The sequence below is a fragment of the Pongo pygmaeus genome, chromosome 8 (assembly GCF_028885625.2).
Source record: "Pongo pygmaeus isolate AG05252 chromosome 8, NHGRI_mPonPyg2-v2.0_pri, whole genome shotgun sequence".
NCBI lineage: Eukaryota > Metazoa > Chordata > Mammalia > Primates > Hominidae > Pongo > Pongo pygmaeus.
This window is the reverse complement of record NC_072381.2, coordinates 112,127,853-112,153,425: the sequence shown is the minus strand read 5'-3', so window position 1 is coordinate 112,153,425 and position 25,573 is coordinate 112,127,853. Positions and strand designations below refer to the sequence as shown.

The window sequence follows — 25,573 nt, the reverse complement described above, 5'->3', positions numbered from 1 at the left end:
TATGCACACTTTAATGGACATTGAACTGGTCTATTCTTCTATAATTTAATCTGGGTAATTTATGTACCCTGAAAATTCACACACAGAAATTACTCAACCTTGGCTCCCTTAATGTCCCTGAAAGGGACTAAACAATGCAATTCACTTGGTCTTCAATAAATATACTCATCTTAAACTGATAACAGATTAGAATTTTTCAGCCTTCAAAAGTTTAAGGTAAGACCCAATGAAAAAATCTGGCAACTTCAAGATATCTATATCCCAGAAATACTATGATTATGAGGACATTTTAATTCATATTGAATATAATAATTACAACTTTTTATCATATCTATTTTTAAAAATTATAAGTGACAAGTTTTACAGAAGATAGTTGTGGTTCCTTATCTTCCATATGGCTTGCCTTCTGTGTGTGTGTGTGTTTGTGTGTGTGTGCGTGTGCACGCTTTTCTTCCCTTGAGAGGTGAAGTCTATTTTTTTCCTCCCATTAAATCTGGCCCAGAATTCTTTGACCAATAGCATGTGGCAAAATTGATGTCCTGGATCTTCTAAGGATGGGTCATGCAAAGCTTTGCACCTTCCACTTTAGCCCTTTGGAATACTTGATCTTGGGACATTCACACTGAAGGAAACCACTGCTATATAAGAAATTCAACTATTATGAAACTGCCATGTTATGTGATGTTCAGCCACGTGGGGGGTCCTGGAGGATGTGATGCCATGCAGGGAGAAAGAGAGAGGTTAAGCCAGATACAGGAATGAAGGAGCCATCTTGGAAGTGAAATATCCAACTCTGGCCGCCACAGTTGACATCATGTGGATTTGAGACTACCTACTCAGCTCAGCTTTTCCAAAATTCCTGACCCACAAAATCTTAAACAAAACAAAATGCTTGTTTGAAGCCACTGTTCTGAGGTAGATTGTTATACAATACATGAGTAGAACAGAACTCCTCTTCTCTGTAATATACTACGTCAGTTCTACTGCTTCTGAGGTATGTATATTGAGATAGGATTAAACCTAGAATATGCAGTCATGAAAAAAATCATCTTCATAAAACAGCGCACTACTATCTTTCCTGCTGTGACTGAAATCCAAAAAGAGAGAGGAAAGCAGCAGATGATGTAATTATGCTCTGGCATGTCAATTAAGCACATTGACCCTTTTCCACCTCTCAACAACAACTTGAGATGATCAATGTTTGTCATTAAATAACTGAAGGAAAGAAAATTTTACATGAAATGGACCTCATTGTTAATATGAGAGACTTCTTCCTGGATGACCCCCTCTAGGCCCATCTTCCAAAGGGCTCTGCAGTAGAGCTGCACCAGGCTATTCTCACTTCACTAATCTGCAAATCCTGTATAAGAGAAATCCCTGGTGGTCTCCATAGTCTTTTCAGGAAAGCTTTAATAGTCAAATACATTAACAAGGTCTCACGCGGCTGAGACTTCATTAATCTTCCCCAGTACACCCTAGTATATTTGCCAGTTTATCATGAAGCATTAATATAAGTAAAATTAAAACGTACTTGTTAGTGTAGGAAAGGGAAAAAATTCCCTCTACCCTCTGAGTGCTTTATAATTGAGTCTATGAAATAAACCATCACTGGACAGATTAATAAGATAAAAGGTAAACAAATGTATTACATGTATAGGGGCATCACATGAAAGAAAAGTGAATACCAAAAACCCAGTGAGATCTAAAAGCTTATATGCCTGCTTCATAGGAGGGAGGAGAGGAGGGATGTAGGCAATTTAGGAAAAAGTAAATGAATTTTGGGAAAGACGAATGGGCCCTCAGAAGAAGTGATAGCCAGTCTGGGTGTAATGTCAACTTCTAGTCTCTTCTGTAATCTGAGTTCATCTTTGGTTGATGAGATTCCTGAGGAAGGAATTTATGACAATTGAGTTATTTTAGGAGATCAGTCTTTAGACAGATAAGGAGAGCTGAGAGAGAGCTCCTGCCAGCATTTGCTGTTCCCCAAGGGCCCTCAGTTTGAAGTAATCAGTGTACCAAAGCAGCATATTTTGGGGTGGCATTTCCTGAACTCCTTCATTAGGATGATGATACAAATACAGCAAGGGATGAAGAATGTGGATGAATTCTGTTCACTGATTTTTAGAGTGGATTAATGTCTATGGACTTTTCATTTTACTTTCTTGACTTTCAACTTGACACTTATTCAAACTCTAAAATCAAGTACACAACTTATAGATTTTACCAAAAATGGATTTCCCTCACTTAAATCAATGTTAAAATAGACTGATATCTTCTCTTTCCTGCTCTCTCTTCCTTCTCACCTGAGTTTCTTTATCATTTCTTGTGGAATAAAGAGATTTCTTATCATTAAATGAACATCATTTCTTGTAAAGTTTCCCATGAGCAAAGAAGATGAATGTCTGTTTCTCTTAGCATCATGGCTCCTTCTGATAGCAGCTAACATTTTAAAATGATGTAACCTTTTGGCATTTATAGATCTTTGGGGATTTAAGAGAGAAGTTACTTTAGGACTTGTAATGATGATGGAAGTGTGTTCTGATTGGGTTGGAATGGAGGCTATAGGATAATGAGATTTTTAAGGTGGCTCAGATATTCTCAAGGTATTTAATTAGTTCTCATAGTGACTGCAATAATTAAAACATTCTTTGAATGTGTACATCATTATTTCCCTCTAAAATACCATGTTTAGGTTTTTTTTTTTTTTTTTTTTGATGGAGTCTCACTCTGTCGCCCAGGCTGGAGAGCAGTGGCACGATCTTGGCTCACTGCAAGCTCCGCCTCCCGGGTTCATGCCATTCTCCTGCCTCAGCCTCCTGAGTAGCTGGGACTACAGGCACCCGCCACCACGCCCAGCTAATTTTTTGTATTTTTAGTAGAGATGGGGTTTCACTGTATCAGCCAGGATGATCTCGATTTCCTGACCTCATGATCTGCCTGCCTCAGCCTCCCAAAGTACTGGGATTACAGGCATGAGCCACTGCACCCGGCCCCATGTTTAGTTTTTTAAACCAGATGACCCAATGCTAGGCATTAGTGAATATTTCATATTCTCCACTATCACCTCATATGATATTAATAATAGCAATCAATTTATCCAGCAAAATGAGTCTGTTTTTTTTTTTAAATGACAATTAAGCATGGGATGCATTTATTAGGAAAACAGTTACACTGTAATAGTTCTTATTTGCTTTAGCATAAACTTCTTTGGGAACTAGCATGTGGGAAAATGTTTCTCCACCAATAAGAAAATTACATCAGAGATTTTTGCCCATTTCTATTATCCTTTTCCCATCCATTTTTATGATAAAGCGTAAAATCCCATCTACAGAAGAATCATGCTGGAAGGACAAGGTAAAGGAAGCCAGAGCCATTGTGAAAAATCTGGGGTATGAACCATGACTGGCTATTTTGATCTTCTGACTGTATATTTAAAACCAAGAAATTATCTTTATTTATTCAAGAATATAGTGTCTTACCAACACTTGTTACTGAAATTATCCATTATCTTACACCCCATTTCTTCTTGCTGCCTCTTTTTTTTCATCTAGGCAATATTTTTATGAGATATTTGCAATGCCAGATTTAAATCTCTCTCCCTCTCTTTTTTGGAATTCAACTATCATATTTTAGCAGAACATAAAGTACTAAATATGCCATCGTTTGTGAGGTAAACATAGTAATATTTGCACAAAACTTAACAGTGCTTTTGCACAGATAATCTTATTTGAGCTTCACACGAATCTATGCAGGGCATGACATAGATAACCTTACCACTCACTAGCTGTGCAACCTTGAGCAAATTGCCTCATCTCTCTAAGCCCGATATCAAATGGACATAATGATATCTACCTGAAGTAGTTTTCATAAACAATTTAATGGAATACTTTAGTTTAAAGCTTTAGCAGAGAGCCTGATACACAACAGCTCAATAAATGGCAACTTGTTTATGGTATCACTACTATCTTCAACGAGGAAACTAAGACTCAAGAAAAGGATTAAATGAGCTATAAGGTATTCAAAGTGGCACAACTGATGATAGCAGAGAAGAAATTCAAATCTGAGTTTTTAAACCCAGGCCCCTTACTATTTCTTGTGATTGTAGTGTACCTTTCTTCTCATGGTGTGAATGACCTTCACTAAGCACACTCCCTTCTTTTCTATTTTGTGAGGAAAAGTACACATTCATGAAGACATTGACTAGAGTGAGGTTTAGGATTAGGTTATGGCTCTTCCTGTGGAACACAAGTCTGTGGTGCACCAGCCCCGTGCTCAGCCCTGCAGATCAACCTGCCATGGGAATATATACATGGACATATATTTCCTTTATAGAAGTTCAGTGCCATTCACAGTGGTGGAAGCAGATTCTCACAGTAAAATAGTGTTTGTATGTTTGGGTTTCTCTACATTGTCTCAAAGGAGAAGACTGTGTTCATTAGTCCCAAGTGAAATAAGAAGAGATGTCCTATACATTTTCCTTTTTGAATCATCTTCCAAGGACTGTAACTTATATGTCGTCATTCCTGATAAACCTTACTCATCTCCTATGTACTCTATGGAATTGGGCAAGGGGTACTGAATGACTCCTCATTATTGTTACAAATAATAATTAGTGGGTTGGGTCTCCTGACAAGGCAATTAACACACATATGAAGGACTGAAATTATATGCTCCTTAAAAAGATGTTTCTTCCCAGCCTTACATGGTGGCGCATGCCTATAATCTGAGTGTTTTGGGAGGCTGAGATGGGAGGATCGCTTGAGCCTAGGAGTTTGAGGCTGTGATCATTCAACTGCATTCCAGCCTGGGCGACAGAGCAAGATCTTGTCTTAAAAAATGTTTTTTATGCTTGTTTTTTTCCCTTAAAAAATCTGAGTCTGTGGATCCTCATTAGAAAACCAGTTTGAAATCAAAAGGACAGAATAAACTCTTTAAAATACAATGCCATAGTTTCCCAGTCATTTCACTGAATCGCTTTCCAGGTCACAAGTAGACAGTCTGTTGCCCACATGTTCTGTTCATCTCTTAGTATTGAATGACGCGATTTTGTGCTAATAAACAAAGATGGCACATAGGTAAGCTTCGCTGAGTTTGGAAGGATGGGATTTAGGAAAATTGGTTGTGTCATTTCCATCTTCTTACAGACTCATCTCTATTAGTGTGTGCTTGATTTGAGCTTTTTTCTTTTTAATCCCCTTCCTCCTCTTCCTTCACTGTTTGTATTTCTGTGATTTTTTTTTCCATGGATCATTCTGGGATCCTGTTCAACTTTCCCTAACACTGTCCTCCAAATAGTTGCCAATTGATAAGCACTTAATTGCTCTTTCCCTCAGCTCATCTGGGAAGGATAAGCGCTCAGCCCTGGTTGAGAATAGGTAGCTTTTCCACCCTCATTGGTCAGCAGATGACTTACTTTCTCTGATTACATTTTGCTTAATTTGTTTTTAATTTTGAGGTCAGAGGTTTGCAAATAGACTTTTGTGCTGTTTATAGAGAGAAATATTTCTGTTTGAATAAAGTGGGTAGCAATAGATAACTGGAGTGCTTAATTGCTGCTGTTGGTGTTTTTCTTTGCTGTTGTCATTATCATTATGAAAAGCGTTTATTATGCACCTGTGATATGGGCATCTGGAGGTGAATTAAGCTCTGAGTAAAGCAAGAGAGATATCCTCACAGCAGCCCATTACCTCTGCTTGATTCCAGCCCATTTATGACAAAGAATAGACAAATGAGCAAACAAATAATGAACAACACATAAAATAAATACTTTTTCCATTAGGACCGAAGAAATGGTGCGAAAAGGTATATGCCCAGAGGTGGTGAAGAACTCTTTATTAACTCCACGCCACATAAACCAATAAATGGTGGAATTCCAAGAACAACATATCTAGGAAAAGAATTTGGAAAACTAAATAGTAGCAGCATTCCTCTGGGAAGAAGGTCCACAGGAGACGACAACTGGAAGGATCAGAAAGCTGCCTGCCAACCTTTTGTAGAATTACTTCCTGTAGCCATATGTTGAATCTGGAGCAAGCCAAAGACAGTGAAAGTGCATTTAATTTTTGATGACACTGAGCTGTCAGGAGGACTAATACCAAAAAAAAAAAAAAAAAAAAAAGAGAGAAGTGACGTATTTGAAATCTATAAATTGCATTTCATGTTCATTTGTCTACTCTAGGAAAAGCAGACAATGTTTCTTCCTCCTTCTGAAGTGGGTGATGAATGATTGCTTGGAGTTGGGTGGTAGGATCCTGTGTTGCCATTATTGACTTTCTATGGAAACAATTCATCTGCAGGTGCAGTCAGTCGGCACACCCTGCAAGGTATAAGTAAACTGGTTCTAATCACTCATGGGTGGATCTGAACAGGGAATAATTACTTTCCTGATAAAGGCAGTCTCTTTCTCTTATCTTCACCTTCCTTGCCTCAAGTAGCACAGCGAGGATTTGCTCAAGGGAACTGGAAATCCCAGTGTTGCAGGGGTCCCTGGCCTGCAGGCAGCAGAAGGCAGGAATGAAAAGGACTCATTCATTTATTCATTCCTTTATTCATTTACAATGGTATGTGGACGTACCATGGAAAAAGCTCTGATCCAGGCAAACAATGACCTCTCTTTTTAGAGAGCTTACTTTAGGAATCTGCAAAGCTTGGATTCATGCCTTTTACAAAGGCCTCCTAAAATTCTGTTGTCCAGAACATACTCCAGAATACAGAGAAGTAAACACAACGAAACATTATTTGTTCAAAGTTACATGAAGAGTCAGAAGGGGATAAAGAGTCATTCTAAACTAGCAAAAATAGGGATTGTTAGGCATCTTTAAGAAATGTAGTCTATTGTTTTTGAAGAATATTTGCTAATTTGAACTTACTATTTTGAAAATATTTCCGAGTAGAAAATCTTGTGAGAAGATATGACTTATTCATTTATGAACAATATCATCTATGTCTAAAGACTGGATCACATTTATTATTTACAGTGTTTATTTCTCAAGTTTGTTAAGCCTTTTTTACTTAGATCTCATTAAATTTTTTACTTATTAGCTTATTTATATTTGATTACTGATAAAATGATAGGACAAACATCAATTCATTTGAAGCAAAATTATTAAAGAATTTGAATTTAAGACTAAAATAATAAGGTTTTACTTATTCAATTAGTAATTAGGTACATACTATGTTTCAGTCATTACAGCAATCATAATTTAATTAATTTGAAGGTTGTGATTAATTGGAGTACATTATACAGTCATGTGTGTTAATGTGTGTGCATTTGTGTGTTTATGGCTCAGTTAAAAATGAATATTTGGGGGGCTGGGCACAGTGGCTTATGCCTGTAATCCCAGCACTTTGGGAGGCTGAGGCAGGCGGATCACCTGAGGTCAGGAGTTCAAGACCAGCCTGGCCAACATGGCGAACCCGCATCTCAACTAAAATACAAAAATTAGCCAGGAGGCAGAGGGCAGAAGTTGCAGTGAGCCAAGATTGTGTCACTGCATTACAGTCTGGGCAACAGAGCGATACTCTGTCTCAAAAAAAAGAGCCATAATGTCAAACTTAAAAAAAAAAAAAAACAGAATAAAATCCTCAATCCACAGTAGGATATAGAGATGTGGATAAAGAAGTAGAAAGAAACACAAACATGGTTTAACTTGCAATGATAGGGTCATGAGTTTGTTTTTTTTTTCTTTTGAATTCAACTAGAGGTCTTATGGAGTTGTTTCTGCAATAAGAAAAATAACTAATGAAAAATGGATCCAGATTGACCTGTTTGTTCTGAGTAGAATTGAACAGAAATTGAAGAGAGCAACCACTGGAATGTTTCTGTAGTACAGACATACCTATAAAGCTCACCGGGAGATTTCTGACTATTTCCCATTATTTCCAAAATGTCAAATTCTCAGAGAGTTTTAGGTGAGGGCTGCATAGAGAAGGTGGGATTTTGGTCTGCCTGTTTTCAATATCCAGAAAAAAAGCCAAGGATATGAGTCGCTTTATTTTTATAATATTAAGTTTCCATCTGTTGGGAAATAATGTGCATTACTCTGCCACTCGCACCCAATATTACCTGATGCAGGATGTCTTATGCAGTCTGATCACGTGGAGCATAAATAGGTATCAAAAATACTTTAAAGTGATTGATAAAAATCAGCTTGCTTTGGGAATATTCTGTAGGCCTAGTTTATAATTGTGTTTAATTTTATTTTGATTAAGTATTCTGCCAGGAGAAGCAGGTGGGGAGATCTATACTCATGGGAAAAGAGGAAAGCATATTCTGGCTAACAGGGAACTAGAAAATCAGAGTGGGGGAGGGAATCACCTTGCCTGAGACAATAGGTGTTCTATAAAATTGAGCCTCTTCATATTATCATGGAAATGACTTTTTGGCAGTAGTGCAAAAAGGTTGTTTTACATTATTGTTAATTGTGATTGGAGACACAAAACAATATGATCATTTGATGGCTTATTTGTTATTCAAAAAATGACAGCTTTTATGTGTTCATAAATATGAACTCACCTGGAAATATTCCTGTGAATTTAGGAGCCATCTAAATGTACTTGCTTAATGCATACACTAGATTTTAATGAAGCCATATGAGTTTGTACTTAGCAGATTACCTGATGGCTCCTTGTCAGCCATCCGATGAGGGAACGCTGTCTGGTGAATGTGAGACAGAGAAATCCATAACTTTGTCAGAATTTATGGTTGGTGGGCAGTGGCTTTCCTGGAACATGGTACAAGAGGCAATTAGTCTTCAATTTTGTGTGCGCTTTTCATCTTGTCGGGCGTGTAGCTGACAGCAACAGCATTGCCTTCACCCCATTACATCCCTTTTCTCCTCTTCAAGAAGGGGAGGTTGAAAGAACAGCAAGGAACCTTAAATTCATCCTGGATAACATAAACAGAGTTTGGGCAGAGTGTCTGGCATGCAATCCTTTTGTGCCATTTACAGCGACAGGACACCACTTTTTCAAAGATGACACTAACTGTTCAGAGGCTTTAATATGATTGCCTCCAAATGCTTGAGAAAGCTCCATGTGTTTGCCTGGCACTCTGCTCTTTTAAGATATGACTCTATTCCCCTCTCTCTCTCTCTCTCTCTCTCTTTCTTGGAAGTGCAGCATCCTCAGCTGGTAATCTTTAAACCCTGGGCTGCAGTGATTTCTCTTCATACAGCAACACATTAAGCACATATTTCACTTCCCTGAACCAAATTCAGAAAGTGCCAATTAATAAGTTGATGGGGAAGAGGTCAATGGCTAGCATTAAGGCCACCTGTCTGGAGACATTAGGTGCACACTTTGAGTGAAAGGAGACCCACAGAGAGTTGGGAATGAAGTAATTTATCACACATTCCTGAAGGTGTAAAATGAGAGAATTTAAGGCAGTTTCGAGGGCAGCTCCTCCATCTTGCTGCTATTATGATTGATCCCATTGCTCTGGACGAAATTGGGCATCCCAATGAGACAGTGTAAAATGTCTGAAGCTGTGAATTTTTACGTATTTATAGCTTCTTCAGTGGTGCAGACTGTGCAGAGCAACCAATTTTTCTTTCAGAGAGTTTTAGAGAGTCATGTGGACTTAGAAGTTGTGAAGCTTCCATCCATATCTCAGAATGTTCTGGGCATCTTTCTATGCACTCATTTATTCATTCATTCGACAAATATTTATTAGTGTACCATACATACCGGACCTTAGTCTAGCTGCTGGGAATACATCTGTGAACTATACAGACAGCTATCTCTGTTCGCACAGGGTTTATTTTTTAGTAGAGGTTATATAGACAAGAGACAAAATAAATAAGTAAATTATGTAGTAGGCTAGAAGGTGATGAGGGTGGTGGGGTAAAATAGCCTTTGTGAAATTCCTAGAGAAAGCTTTAGAGCCTAGACTTTGACTTAAGACTCAGAAAATCAGGCTAAGTTAGGATGACATAGGAAATCATTGAAGTGGAATGAAAAGATTTGAGGTAGGGAAGAAAAACAATGGACTCCATCCTCTTTCTCTTCCACCTTTCCCACAGCAGACTATAACCAGTCTTTCAGTCCCCGAAAATGGAAAGTACATAAGGCACAGTAGGAAGAAGGGAAGAAGGGTAAGTGTTCCAGGTTCAGGAAATAACCTTGGAAATGAAACAAAGAGTCCCCTAAAAGAGAAGAGAATACAGTTATCTATTTCATCCCTCATTCTTCCAGCTTCTCCTACTCCCTTCATTTCTTTGTAGAAATATTTCTGTAGCATTGATCCAAGATGGAAGAATAAGCCTGCCAGAGTCAAGGTCCCTGTTTGGCCAAGCATTCTTTGCTTGCCCCCGTCCTTCCCTTGTCAAAATTTAACTAATTTTCAAGTTCTGCAAATTTGTAAACTTAATTTTCTGTTGTTTCTTTCTTCAACAATTCTTTGCTGCAGATAATGTTACTCACAGACCCGGAGATTGAGAGCAGCTTATTGATCAGCTCAGATGAAGGGGCAACTTATCAAAAGTACCGGCTGAACTTCTACATTCAAAGCTTGCTTTTTCACCCCAAACAAGAAGACTGGATTCTGGCATACAGTCAAGACCAAAAGGTGAGCATACTTACCTTGTTTGAGACAAGGAAGCACGGTTCTCCGGGGAAAATAGTGCTAATTTAATCATCTCTCCATTTCACCTCAATGATCATTTTTGTTCAGAGCAGTAGCCTGACCTCTGTGCTAATGGGACAAGGGAAATCTAGGAGAGTCTCAGGTTGCTTGTTTAAATCATGTAAATATCTGAAACCACTTACCAAATAAAGATTAGGTGTACTAAGTAAGACATGGTGGAGGAGCAGTTCTCAGCATTAGATGCTTAAGGCAGTCAGGAGCCTCTGACCCCCACTGAATTGGAGACAGCGTCTTACGTTTGCGGATTGGTGATCATTTCTCTTGGCGAAGGACTCATGGCTTTTCTCAGACTCTTAAAGGGAAGCATAACCCTGAAAAGGTTAAGAACATGAAGTAGGGTTTTTCTAAAACACTGAGAGAAATGGCCAGAGGAACAATAATGATGTATAGAGGTAACCTTGTGCAGAACCTAGTCATCTCAGAACTTTGCTTCACTTGGTGGTAAAGTTGAAGGAGAAGTCCACTTCGTAAGAAAGGATTAAATGAGCTCATGGTATTAGGTGTGTGTGTGTGTATATGTACATATGACCCATAAAATGTCATCCTATAATATATATTATGTACTCCATACGACATATATACTATAACATACATATGGTCCCTGCCTTTAAGGAACTTGCATTCTCAGGTAGAATAAAAGGCTAGCAATAGCTAATAAAATTAAATTAAAATGAAAAGAAACAGCATCTACACAGGCAAATGTGAGAGAGACTCTGACTATAAAAGCCAGAGGGATAATTGGTGAAATACTAGAATACTCCTTGTGAAATGTATTATGCAGTGAAGTCATTCTGAGAATTCTCCTTAGAGGAATCATGAATTAGAAATTACATATATTTGAAGAAATACTGGACTTAACTAAGTGAGGGGAATATTCTGGGGTTTTATTTGTCTGGGTTTGCATAGACGTGTGGCATTTTTGAAGGTAGGAGAATGGTATGAGCAACTTCCCAAGGTCTCTACTGACAGGAGCATTTTAAAGGAAGCAAATTAAAATTCTTAAGACTGGAGTTTTATTCATGCTGCCCCTACTGCCAAATAAAATGCACATTAATCCTAAAAATAGAAAGAATTTACAATTCATTTTTTTTTTTCCTCTCTAGCAGCCTGGCTACCCTTTCAGCAGAATGTACAATTTTGTTTCTGGAGTCAAGCCACAGTGCATCTGGTCCAGGATGGTGCAGTTAACAGAGGCAAAGCCTGACCAGCTCAGACAGAGTATTAGTCATTTAATCCACAGGGTTATTATATTTTATTTGGCAGTTGGTTAATTTCCCCCTCCCCCCGATGCCAGAGGCACAGCGAGGGCCAGATTTACCGGCCTAAGTAAAAACTCTGCATCTTTGCAATTATGCTGGAGGAGATGCCCAATTATGTAACCCTTTCGTTCCCAGCACTTCAGAGAGTGCCTCCCCTGGTCACTGTGGCAGAGTGGATGATACAAGACCAGTTAGGATGCCTGGGCTGTGACTTCAACTCAGCTACTTATGGTGAACAGTATTTAGCGTTGGTTTCCTTTGCGTTAAAATGTGTTTGTATGGATAATTATAATTGTAGGTACTCTTCCAAAGTGATTTAAAAAGAAACAAATATTAGATGCCACATCTCTTTTAAGTGCCATGCATGATACAGTGTTGATATAAAATAACAATACTCTATCCATCTGGAGATAGATGATTAACACATATGAGTTGACCAATAGTTTAAGAGAGGCCACAAAGGCAGTGCTGTCACTGAATATTATATACAAGTGACTGGATGAATTACATTAAATTGGTAGCCCAGAGTTCAGGAGATAGAGATCTAGTAATCTGTCTACTCTAGAAGTCTTACAAAATGACTTCAGCTGGACTTTAATGGATATGTCGGATTTCTATTGTAACAGTAGGGGAGACCAATTTTTTACGACAGGAATGTCATATACATGAAATTGTAAAAATCATGTTTACAAAATTGCAAATTTTTCTATTTGGCTGAAACTAAAATTTGTTATAGCTAGTTATAATTTACGCGCGCGCACGCACACACACACACACACACACACACACACACACACTTTGGAACTTAATCCTTATTATTTTTCACTGTTTTGGCTGTTTGATTTTTAGGAAAACTAATTTTTGTTTCCTTAATTAGGAGCCTTCAGAAATTTGCATCCAGAGAATGATATGTTTAGAGCTATAGATTTCAAGGGTTAATCAGCAGTAATATCAGTATAAACTGTGGTAATATGAGGTCAAAAGACCAGTTGGGATGATATTACAGCAGTCCTGGCATCAGATGCTAAGGGTAAGAACCAAAAGGTATCCTTTGTGACCACAGACCCAATGACTCCTGTCATTTTAAAGTTCTAAGCAGTCTTCATTTATTTGTTGTTGTTTTTCTGTATGAGGCTAAGGATCTAAATATCTAAGAGGTTAACACATTTTCTCAAAGGGAAAAATCACTAATTGGTATCACATGTGGATATTCTACAACTGGGGTAAGGGGCTACCTGACGTTTGATAGTGTTCTCATTCTTTTTTTTTTTTTTTTGAGATGGAGTCTTGCCCTGTCACCCAGGCTGGAGTGCAGTGGCGCAATCTGGGCTCACTGCAATCTCTGCCTCCAGGGTTCAGGCGATTCTCCTGCCTCAGCCTCCCAAGTAGCTGGGATTACAGGTGTGTGCCACCATGCCTGGCTAATTTTTTGTATCTTTAGTAGAGACGGGGTTTCGCCTTGTTGGCCAGGCTGGTCTCAAACTCCTGACCTTGTGATCCACCCACCTTGGCCTCCCAAAGTGCTGGGATTACAGACATGAGCCACCATGCCCAGCCAGGGTTCTCGTTTTTGAAGGTGATATTTTGAGATGAACAGATGGGAAAGAGCCAGGCTTTCTACTGACCTGTCTGTTTCTTTAAGAGAGGATGAAGGATAAATCATACTGGAAAAAACACACCGTGGATAGCCAGCTATACAAGTAGGAATCAGAGAAGACCTCCATTTCTCAAGGCTTGAATCACAGAATAGGGAGTGGAGCATTCGCTGGAAGGGAGTGAGCTGCAGCCATTAGCTGATGGCATTGGCTGGAAGTCAAGTTGAGAGGGTCTGTGGCCACTCAGGTGGGTCAGTGACATGGAAATAAAAGCTGACAGTCCCCCATGGGTCGTGGAACTTTTAGCACTGATGAGATGTGGCAACAAGGAGGACCATGTGCTGGTGTTGGCTGGCCAGTGACTGCACTTGCCTAGGAAACAGGAACATTTATTCTTTCATGTAAGTATCGCTCATCAGTTTTTCTGTGACAGCTGCTAATGTCACTGCTGCAGATCTCCCAGCTAGGATCTTAGTCAGTATTATCTCTGCTGGATGCTGTTTTACATCAAATTGTGGTGAACAATCCCTTAGAAAATGCGTTATTGAGGTGGCAATTCCTATGAACAGGGTCCTCCTCTTTTCTCTTTTTCTTTATTTGCTGGCTTCTTTGTTTTTTTAAGGCATACTCTCCGTCTTTTGAACACATAGCCACATTTATTTTTCCGTTATCTCCCTGACATTGCTTTTTCTCTCCTTCAGTGAATGTGATTTTTAAACTCCTAAGGACAGAGTTTGGAGCTCTGGCCTGCAGGACAGACCCCATATGAGCTGTGGTACTCTGCTCTAACTGTGTTTCATTTTGGGTGCCTAAATCCCAGTGGAGGCTTTTTGATGTGGGCATTATAAGGGACTCAAAGAGTTTTGTTGAACAGATGTTCCTTTCTGGCCCAAGATAGAATTTTACTGGATATCAGTCCTATGGGAGGTCATATTAAGATTTTAAAAGGTGGTTTTAATCAGGGAAAAATGTGTATGGCCAAATGTCCTCAGAATTCACAAACCAAGGTTTTTGATATTTTTTCTTTTTACTTAGAAGGAGAAATCTATTTGTGATATTCAGCATCTAGGTGGTTGTATTATTAAGGGTTCTCCAAAGAAACAGAACCAATAAGGGGAGGAGAGAGAGAGAGAGAGCGAGATTGATTGATTATGAGAATTTACTCATGTAATTATGGAGGCTCATAAGTCCCAAGATCTGCCATCTGCAAGCTGGACAACCAAGAATGCCAGTGGTATAACTCAGTCCAAGTTGGAAGGCCTGAGAATTGGGTGGGGGTGGAACCAATGGTGTAAGTCCTGGTCCAAGTCCAAAGTCCTGAGAACCAGGAACTCTGATGTCTGAGGGCCAGGGGAGACGGATGGATATCCCAGCTCAAAAAGAAAGAGGGAATTCACCCTCCCTCTGCCTTTTCTATTCAACACCTCCAAGGATTGGATGATGCTTGCCCACACTGGAGAGGGTGGATTTTCTCAGCCTACTGATTCAGGCACTAATGTCTGCTAGAAAAACCCTTACAGATATACCCAGATAAGTATTATCAGCTCTTTGGGCATCTCTTAGCCAAGTCGACACATAAAATTAACCATCATCATAGTTGCCAAGAGGTAAATGCTATCTTGTCTGGGAATGTGGCTATCCAGGCACCACTAGAATGACTGAAAGGAAAAGGTGTGGAGCCTTTTACCCATTGAAATTCTTAAATAAGTAGCCTGGGTTCATAGGAAACCCTGCCCTGAGACTTACCGAGTAACGACATAGGAGCTGGACTTGGCCTCTGAAGGGCCTATGTGAGGATGTGCCTTTGGAAAGCCCTGAAATTTTCAGAAAAAGGAACATTATAGATACAATGATAGAGATTCTGTTTCAAATGGACAGGGGGCTACTTGATATCTAAAGTCCCACCCCTCACATTTTTAAAACAATGAATCCTTATGGAAAGTATGAAGAATTCCATGGCATTTATTATAGGAGCACCAAAATGTTGCTTTCTTTTATTAATTTACTTTTTTATTTCTAGTAGGCAATTTAAACAGTAGGCAAACCAAGCATTCTACTCATTTAAAAAAATTTGTTTGTATTTGGAAACTGAGCAGATAAGAGAAAGGAGATATAGTCCTTTACTTCATTGCTAGCTGACTTTCTTGCCTCAATACAGGAAACCACCCAAGGAAGGCTTAGCAGAAGGCTGAGTCTGCCAGATTACATCTTTATTTTAATTTGGCAATAAACTAGTGTACAAACTGTGCTATAAAACATTGCCTCCAACGGCATCTCTCAGTCTGTCTTAAACACCTCACTAAACATGATGTGTTGGGAAACATTTGAAATGAGAGAAAACAAAGAGCAGATGTGACTGTAAGGAAATTAAAAAAAACAGAAGAGAAATACAAGAATCTGTGTATACCTCAGCTTTGCTGTCTATGCCGGGGTAAGCGCTCTTGGAGCCTCTGTTAGGATTTGCAACGGAGACGTGATTTGTAGAGGGGAGAGTGCCATGTTGTGAAACCAACATGAACGCTGTCAGCACTCTGGCTGCTGAGTGGCTGGAGAGCAGAGGCCCCTTGCTGTCCTTATCCAGACCTCTTCTTCAGGTAGCTCCAGAAAAGGGCCTGCTGCCCCTGACCATGAGCAGGAAGGGCTGCTCTTCTCCTGTCCTGTGCAGTCCCCACCCTTGTGGACGTTCAAGACCACCTAGAGCATGAATGCAGTTCCTACACAAACAGGCAAGAAGCACAACTGAACAAAACAGGCTGGGTCCAGGCTGTGGGAAGTTGGAGAGCAGGTGTTCATTTAGAAGGAGGGAGGGATGTTGTCAAGCTCTAGCCTGCTGTCTTGCCATGTAGGAAGGTGGGTCCAATGTCACCAGACCTTCAGAAGTATTTCTTTTTTTGAGAGAAGTAATTCTGCTTTGTTTTCAATGTGAAGTTTTCTTATTTTTATGTGTGTAACAACAACCTCAAAAATTTAAAAAGAAGCACTGCATATGATGAATAAACCTCATCTGCTGCCCTGTGGTTGTCCTTTCTTCTTTCCCATTATCTTTGTTTTTCTTTGTTCGTGGGTCTCTCTTTTAATTTTATTTGAGAAGATGTTAATTTTTTTTTCTTGTTATTTTTTGAAAAAAGTAAATTCAAATAAAGGATTGGTTTTGTCGGGGGAGAATAAAACTTTTAGGACAGTTTGGTGGGCCACCCTTTATTTTGTGGCAGTTCTAGAATATTTGTAGGTTTATATTGACTCGCTTATTTTGGAGCTCTACGAGTCCGCAGTCCAAGTAAGAACATGTAGAAAACTTGCTTCATTCCTGATCTTCTTTAAATTCCAAAAGATCACAGTTTATGAAATAAACAGAAAATCCTAAGCCCTGTATGTTGGCCTTCCCTTCAACATTTTTTGGTACATATGTGTCAGATACCAAAACATACTTTTAAAGGCAGAAAACAGGCTTTGATAGGGAGGTTCTCTTTACAAATAATGGAAAATCTATTTTTTTTTCTTTTTTTGAGACATAGTCTTGCTGTCTTGCCCAGGCTGGAGTGCAGTGATGTGATCTTGGCTCACTGCAACCTCTGCCTCCTGGGTTCCAGTGATTCTCCTGCCTCAGCTTCCCGCATAACTGGGATTACAGGCACCTGCTACCATGCCTGGCTAATTTTTGTATTTTTTTAGTAGAGACTGGGTTTGACCATGTTGGCCAGGCTGGTCTCGAACTCCTGGCCTCAAGTGAACCGCCTTGGCCTCCGAAAGTGCTGGGATTACAGGCGTGAGCCCTGTGCCCGGCTGGAGACTCTAAATATTAACAGCTGTCATTCTCTTCATAAATGAAGGCTGACTTTCAGTTAAAATCATATGTTGATAGAAAAGGAAAAATGGACTGCCAATGTGATGAACAGCCAATGACAGAATTTTAGTAACATGAATAAAAGTGAATTTGATTAAAAAAGAACTAATTTTAGTTCTCTGCCTTCTCTCTCTCTCTACCAGTCCTGCAATGTTTTTAAAGTTTCCTATCTATTCTACATGTATATCTATAAACATATCTATAAACAAAAAATCTCTTTATTCCTTTCAGTTATTCCTTTCTTTTCTTTTTTTTTTTTTTTTTTTTGAGACGGAGTCTCGCTCTGTCACCCAGGCTAGAGTGCAATGGCACGATCTCAGCTCACTGCAACCTCCGCCTCCTGGGTTCAAGCGATTCTCCTGCCTCACCCTCCCGAGTAGCTGGGATTACTGGCACCCGCCCCCACGCCCGGCTAATTTTTGTATTTTTTAGTAGAGACGGGGCTTCACTGTGTTGGCCAGGCTGGCCTCGAACTCCTGACCTCGTGATCTGCCCGCCTCGGCCTCCCAAAGTGCTGGGATTACAAGAGTGAGCCACCGCTCCCAGCCAATTGTTCCTTTCTTTTCCTGAGTGAGCCCTCACAGAAGGGCAATACTTATCATGGCTGCTTTGAATGGCAGACATTCCCTGGGAAATAGTGACTACTTAATAAAGAAATAGATGCCAGCGCTTTAAAAATCTCAGTCATACTAAGGTTTCTCACCACTGACTGACGGTAGAGTGAGCTGGTAAGAGGATCAGCTGTCTGCTCTGTCAGGTCGTACCCCTGCTCTGTGACCTTCAACAGGTCGTTTAAATGTAGTTTCTCCAACTGTAAAGTGGAAACAATAATAAGAGTACCTGGCTCATGGGACTATTTGATGATACTGAGATAACGCATGCAAAATATGAACACAGAGCCTGACACATAGCAAACATGGCATAGATGCCAGCCAATGTATTATCCAAAGACCTGAAAGAAAGCTCCCCTGGTGTGGTGCAGCTGGAATTAGACAAAGCATGTCTTAGGCAGAGGCTGTCTTATCCCAGTGCCTTTCCAGTACATAGAGCTACAGGCACTTTAATCAATTTAATTTAAATGCCTTTTTAGACAATCACTAAAAGGTCCCATGGAAGCAGAATGAATGAAACAGGACAGACAGGTATGTGGTACTTAGAAATATTATTGATTATAATAGAAAACCATTAAATATTAAAGTATTTATCTTCACATTAACTCTATTTGTTTTTTAATAGACCTAGCAGCCCCTTAATGTCAAAAGGGCAAGATTGAGATAAAGACAAATTGATCCTTGAAATTCAACCCCCTGGGGATATTCAAATGATTTCTGCACAAGCACAAACACTTAGGAAACTGATATCTACCTAATGCCATCACGTATCCCCAAGGTACTGCATTAAGTTAAAAGGCACTCAGTTTTTTATGAGAAATATGTTGAGCATTATATACCATGCTGGTTTGGCAGGATTTTCATGTGCTTGAAATTTCCCAATGTCAGAGCTGATTTCTAATCTCATGAATATGTAAGTAATTTAAGTATCCAAGTACAAAACTGGCAATTAGAGTGGAAACCAGGGAGCTCACTAAATGTCAATCCCAACGCTTGTTTATAAAACAAATTCTCAAGCTGAAATGCCATCATATGCAAACAAGTAAGGCCTATGTTCACCTTAGATACCATGTTTAAACAGGTTGTATCATTATTTTTCAGTTGCTACCTGGAACAGTTTGATTTGCCTGTTTCTAATGATTTGGGGGAAAAAAAAACAGAGCTACAAGAATAAGGAGAAATTAACATTTTAAAACAAGCAATTGGGTTTAAGATTTGAATAGGCACAGTTGTGCTATTTAATAGTTTCGTAGGCTTTGAAAGAGAGGTATTTGTATGTCCAAATTTTTAGCTAGTTCTTCATCTGTTCTATGCCACCAACACTTGTCTTTAAGAACCTTTAAGGGGCCAGGTGCGGTGGCTCATGCCTGTAATCTCAGCACTTTAGGAGGCCAAGGCAGGCAGATCTCTTGAGGTCATGAGTTTGAGACCAGCCTGGCCAACATCGTGAAACCGCCCCCGTCTACTAAAAATACAAAAATTAGCCGGGCATGGTGGTGCATGCCTCTGATCCTAGCCAATGGGGAGGCTGAGGCAGGGGAATCGCTTGAACCCTGGAGGCAGAGGTTGCAGTGAGCTGAGATGGCGCCACTGTACTCCAACCTGAACAACAGAGTGAGACTCTGTCTCAAAAATAAATAAATAAATATATAAGAATCTTTAAGGCCAAGATTTTATCTTATCATTTTCCTATATACCTCCAGACCTGGATGCACAGGAGGTGTTCACAAATCAAACTCTCCCACAGTCATATATTGACCCTCTCTTCCCAACCGGCTCCAGTTCCGTAAGTCTAATCTTCCAAGCTTCAGAGCACCACCCTCAACTGTAGGGCATGTGACAGACTTCAGTGACAGCTGGGGAGTGGGCAGTGACAAATTTGATAAATCCAGCTGTAGGAGAGATTGATGGAACCAGCAATAGGCCATCAATCCTGCCCAGCCTTCATCAGCAAAGCCTGACTGTTCAGCTTTGATACTCTTTTCTTTTGACCTTAATGACATTTGGATCCAGTCTACATTAGCTCCCCGCAAGTATTGGTAAGATTGCACCTACCCAGCCTGGTTCCAGGCTCTCTTTATAGCCCCAGCTTCCACTTCACTCTATTATGCATCCCAGCCAAACTGGGTCTCTTGCTATTGACCAAAGAAATGTGAGAACACCACCCTGAGTTTTGCTGCTCTGTTTATTTGCACAGACTGACCCATTCCCCTAGAACACTTTTTCTGCATGTCTTCATTCTAAGACATATTAATTGTATTACAAAGCCCACTGTGAATTCTTTTTCAAATTACAAACTTTTTCTCTACAATATAGGCCACTACAACACTGTGCACAAAATATTACACATTACTGTAGGTTGTCTGTGATATCACTAATACACAACATTTTCTTTGAGAAACTTAAATCTATTGGGGCAGGGTTGGGTGTGGGGGTCTGGATTGGGCATCATGGCTCTTTCACTGTCTGCTCTCTGTACTGAACAGCCAAGTTAAAGACTTGTGTCAGCTCTTAGTGAAGTTTATGGAATCCTTTCAAGTGTTGCAGATTTTGGTTCCCCTTAGGATGGGTTGTGGCCCCCTTCTATGCTGTGGAACCAGAGCATCAGAACATACTTCTGAGGACCGCATTTTTCTCTGGACTGATTCTCTTTCTTCCTATTGAGGGTGATGGAAAAAAGAACTTGCTATTTGTGATGCCTCAGCCCTGGCATTAGGAATTTATATGAAGTCCTTAAGGTACCATCTCTTTCTTGCTAAAAAAGGATGGAGGAACAGCAGTGAGAAGCAGAGAGTCATGAGGTGGATGAGTGCTTTGTACCCAGGCCATCCCCAGGGCAGTGTTAGGATGAGGCAAATAAAATAGAACTGGCAGGATTTTCTGTCAGCCTTTTCAAGAAGTACAATTTGCAGGCCCCCTGCTTCCAAAATGTTAAGAGGAGAGAAAGAAAGAGGAGTGGGCAGGCAACCTTGAAAAGAGCCGACAGCAGGATGTTTTCCGCCAACGCAGGTGCCTCCTAAGGAGCCTGTGTGGAGGAGCCCCAGGAAATTGCCCCCTGACCGGGGAAGCCACTGTGGGAAGCTTTGTGGTGAACAGCATCTGGTCCCATGAACCAAAGACTTAAAACGTTATCACAACTCTTAGCTTCTATGGAATTCTCCTAGCACAAATTTCTTTGAAATGTATGCTCTTTCACTCATTTCCCAGCTGCAAAAGAGAATTCCATCACGTGCACCTGTCTAACAATCTGAAAAGAGAGGATACATTGATCCGATTTAGGAATATTGAAAGGGCTTTCTAGGGACACTGACAATTGCAAGCTTATGGATCACCACAAGGAGTTGAATTTCTTATCTAGTAGCAAGTTGTCACTCTTCTAGGGATTTAGCCAAAATGTGAATGTTAAGGTGGAAATGAAAGTTGGAAATGGCTGCTACCCTTCTCTCATCCCATCTTCATCTGCTGTAGACTAGGAATTGAGCAAAACCAGTGAATCCCATTCTTTCCCTCCCCCAGGCTATTTTGTCCTGCTGTGGCATCCTTCTTTGTCAATGCCCACCATCCAACTTGCAGCTCCAAAGACATCCAGAGGATGGCGCCAGAGATGCCTAACAGTTGGCTCAAAGCTCTCAATGAAACTAACCCTGGCAATTTCATCCTTTGGAATTAAGTGTATTTTTATCTGCATTCTTCTTAAAGCAAACAAAGACAGATGGCAAGGAAACAAGCCAATGTGAAAGATGTCTTAAAAAAAAAAACAAACCCTTCAGGAGAGGAACATGTCAGGATAGAGAGAGAAGTGCTAATAGACCCAGACTAGCATAATGACAGTCTGGAGGGTTAGGCCCTAAGGCTGCTAATAGATCTTGAGCACAGGTGAGTGTTGGGTTTGTGCTCATTAAGTTGTATTTACTAATGCAATGTAGTCACAGATACTTTAGAATGATTTTACACAGAAAGGATTTTCTGTGTTGCATTCTTATTGCAGGTATAACCAGAATCTTTCCCTGTTCTCTGACATTTCTGCTCCTTCAGTTCTTTTTCAACATTTATACTAATGTTAGCTAAACAAAATCAAACCCAAGAATGGCTTTTTTTTTTTTTTTTTGAGACAATGTCTTGCTCTGTTGCCCAGGCTGGAGTGCAGTGGTGCGATCTCAGCTCACTGCAAGCTCCACATCCCAGGTTCACACCATCCTCCTGCCTCAGCCTCCCGAGTAGCTGGGACTACAGGTGCCGGCCACCACGCCCAGCTAATTTTTTGTATTTTTAGTAGAGACGGGGTTTCACTGTGTTAGCCAGGATGGTCTCAATCTCCTGACCTTGTGATCCGCCCACCTCGGCTTCCCAAAGTGCTGGGATTACAGGCGTGAGCCACCGCGCCCGGCCAAGAATGGCATTTTTAAGTTCATGACACGGCACTAGTAGAGGAATAGCGCCCTCCTAAAACTAGTTTAAGTACTCTTTCATCCTCTTCCTAATCTTTCTATCTTTCTCTAAGCTTGGCATAGCTAGAGAAAGCTGCTGCTGCTTTCTCTGATGTGACAGATAGTAATGATAGTTCTCAGTTCTGTGTTCTGACAGTCAAAAGAAACCTTGGAGTCAGAGACAGACAGGGAGGGAAATAAATCTTACTTAGGTGCTGCCAACACTATGAATTTTATTAAAGGACATTGACTCATTCTACAGGGAAAGCCTTCCACTGGTGGCTGAGACAGTCATTGGGTAAAATGCTTTGATACCATTCCCTTCTTTGTGGAGGAGCACTTTCCTGCCAGACTCCGTAGGTTTAATTAACATGTTAACTTGAATGGCACAGTTGTTGTTTTCTTTTTAGTCGGTATAACACCAGGCTGGACAATTAACTTTTTAGGGAGAAAATGTCTGAAGTAGTAGGTGGAGGATATAGAGCAATTTTGTCTAAAAGTGAATATTCAAGACTCTGCTTTCAGATTCTTGGGAGTTTCAAATATACTGATATTTATAGGGTTTTGTGGATGTGTGTTTTATTTGTTTGTTTTTCAGGTATACGCCTCTAGTTATAAATCCATGGAAGCAAAACATATTCCTCTGATGAATTTTCTTTGTCCACCATTTGTGAAACCTGGGTTCTTTATTAGGTAGAAACGTGACTAGGAAATTCACATGGTGCAAAATCATTATCTTTTTCCTTTATCATCTACTGTGTTTGAGGCACCTGCACACATAGAAGGATAGGATTTCCAACATCTAAAAGCTTTGCAATCTCATTAAAGAGGCAGGAAGTGGTCTTAGATATTTTAGAGTAATTTTAGATAGAAAGGAATTTCTGCCTTGCATTCGTGAAAGGTTCTCTTGAAAGGCCATTAAGAGAATTAAATATAAATACGTGGCTGGTAGTTTGATAGCATCTGCTCTTGTTCCACAGTTCTTTGGAGATGAGACTGGTAGGAATCTTAGTAGGTAGAGGAGGGTTCATAGAAGAGGGCCTTTCGTCTGGCTCTGAAAACAAGACTGGTGTTGAAGAAGGAAAGTCTTGAAGCCACTTCTGCCAGAGTGGGCAGCCTCAGTGAAGGCATAGCAGGGCGTGTGTGGGAAGGTGACAGGGCCAGCCCACCAGGACCGAAAGTTACCTTTGGAGAGAGTAAATTGAAAGAATCTCACTGAGCTGAATAAGAGAGGCTTGGTTTAGTGGATTGTTTTGTATACCCACTGCTTGAGGGGCCTCTATATGCTCACAAATAACAAAGTTGCTCTTTGAAGATATAAACAAATGTCATGGGACATACCTGAGTGGTCCACAGGCTGCAGATTCAAGCTTAGGGGATAAATTTAACAAGAGAAAAAAAGAACCACAAATGCTGGCGCCCAACAATTCCTCATAGAGATGAATTATCTGTGGGAGCAGGAATAGCAATCCTTTGGTGTAGCCGTAGGAGCACACAGAGTTTATATATTATTCTTGCAGCATGTATATGAGTTCAGCCTGTTACCCAGACATATTATTATTTTGAACTGTCCTGATACTTTTACATTTGCATTAATCTTTGTATGTTACTAAATATAGATATATCTATATGACATAGGCACACCACAATGGTATGAACTCTGTTCCCTTTAAACTTATAGAAAGAAGTAGAGCTCTGGGCTTAAAAAAAAGAAGACAAAGGGGAGAGAGAGAGAAGCGGGTACTCTCGGGTTGGGTGCCTGCTGTTGTTGTACAGTCCTCTGTGTTGAAATACCAGGTGTTCAGGACATGCTGGGAGCAAGAAGCAGGCCATGTATACACTGGCTGTTTGGGTTCTCAGTTAAGATGGTGTGACCTGTCCCATCTTCTGTTATCTCTATGAGGGGAGTTGTCACCCATCTCTCCTTGGCACTCATAAAATATATCAAACAGGAAACGTACCCAGGAAACCAGTTTCCCCAGGCATGATGGCCAAAGAATGAATAATAGGCTGGGCACGGTGGCTCACGCCTGTAATCTCAGCACTTTGGGAGGCCGAGGTGGGCGGATCATGAGGTCAGGAGATCGAGACTATCCTGACTAACACGGTGAAACCCCATCTCTACTAAAAATACGAAAAAAATTAGCCGGGCATCGTGGCAGGTGCCTATAGTCCCAGCTACTTGGGAGGCTGAGGCAGGAGAATGGCGTGAACCTGGGAGGAGGAGCTTGCAGTGAGCCGAGATCGCACCACTGCACTCCGGCCTGGGCGACAGAGCGAGACTCCGTCTCAAAAAAAAAAAAAAAAAAAAAAAGAATAATAAAAAAGACTTAGAAAAAGTTACAGATTCTCCTTGGCTAGATGCCTGAATAATGTGTAATTATTACTTAGATAAGCTTACATAGATAAGCTAGGCTTATTTATATCTTGTCCCTGTCTGTCTTACCACTTTGACTCATGTTGTTCCTTTTGTGAATAATGCTATTTTTGTCCATTTGAATGCTGTCATTCATTCAGGTCCCAGCTGTTTCACCACAGCATCTGGAAAGCATCCCTAAACTGGCTCCTGTCTTCTGCATTATTTTATTACTGGCTGCCTCGTGCATTTCTCATTATGTGAGTCAGGTTCAGGTTACATTGCGTGCTCTTCCAGAACCAGTTCTAGATTTTGCACTTCTTTGCATCACCTACAATGCTCAGCACATGCTAGGTCAAGTGGCACAGCTGACTTTATCGCCAGGCGGAACAGGGTGTGCATTCCAGTTCATTCAACTACTTATTTGACATGTAATTTCTCACAAGTCAGTTAATCCTTCTAAGCTTCAGTTTCCTCAACTGTAAAGTGAAGATATTAATCTGACTTGCAGAATTTGTATAAGGAATAGAGATGGTACATGTGGAGCACTCACCTTGTATATGGCAGGTGTTCAGTAAATGTTAGGTATTATTATTATTACTGTTGATCCAATGAACTGATGTTTGTGTATTTTATGTACTGTAGAACCATAGTGCTGAGTAATTTTTGTTCTTTACAGTTATACAGCTCTGCTGAATTTGGGAGAAGATGGCAGCTTATCCAAGAAGGGGTTGTACCCAACAGGTTCTACTGGTAAGTCTCACTTTATCTTGTAACACATTAAGATATGACCTAGTCAGATATGACCTAGTAAATGACCATTGGAATCTTGTTCT

The 25,573-nt window shown here is 40.2% G+C and overlaps 1 protein-coding gene across 5 annotated transcripts in view; it reads left to right on the top strand.

The window, feature by feature from the left end:
• Positions 1-25,573, top strand: part of SORCS1 (sortilin related VPS10 domain containing receptor 1) — a 589,960-nt gene that overhangs the window by 374,407 nt on the left and 189,980 nt on the right. For all 5 annotated transcript variants that reach the window (XM_054503115.1, XM_054503113.1, XM_054503114.2 and 2 more), the window contains exons 4-5: positions 10,409-10,567; positions 25,417-25,490. In XM_054503115.1, coding sequence (XP_054359090.1) covers positions 10,409-10,567; positions 25,417-25,490 — 233 coding nt within the window. The remainder of the gene's footprint in view (positions 1-10,408; positions 10,568-25,416; positions 25,491-25,573) is intronic.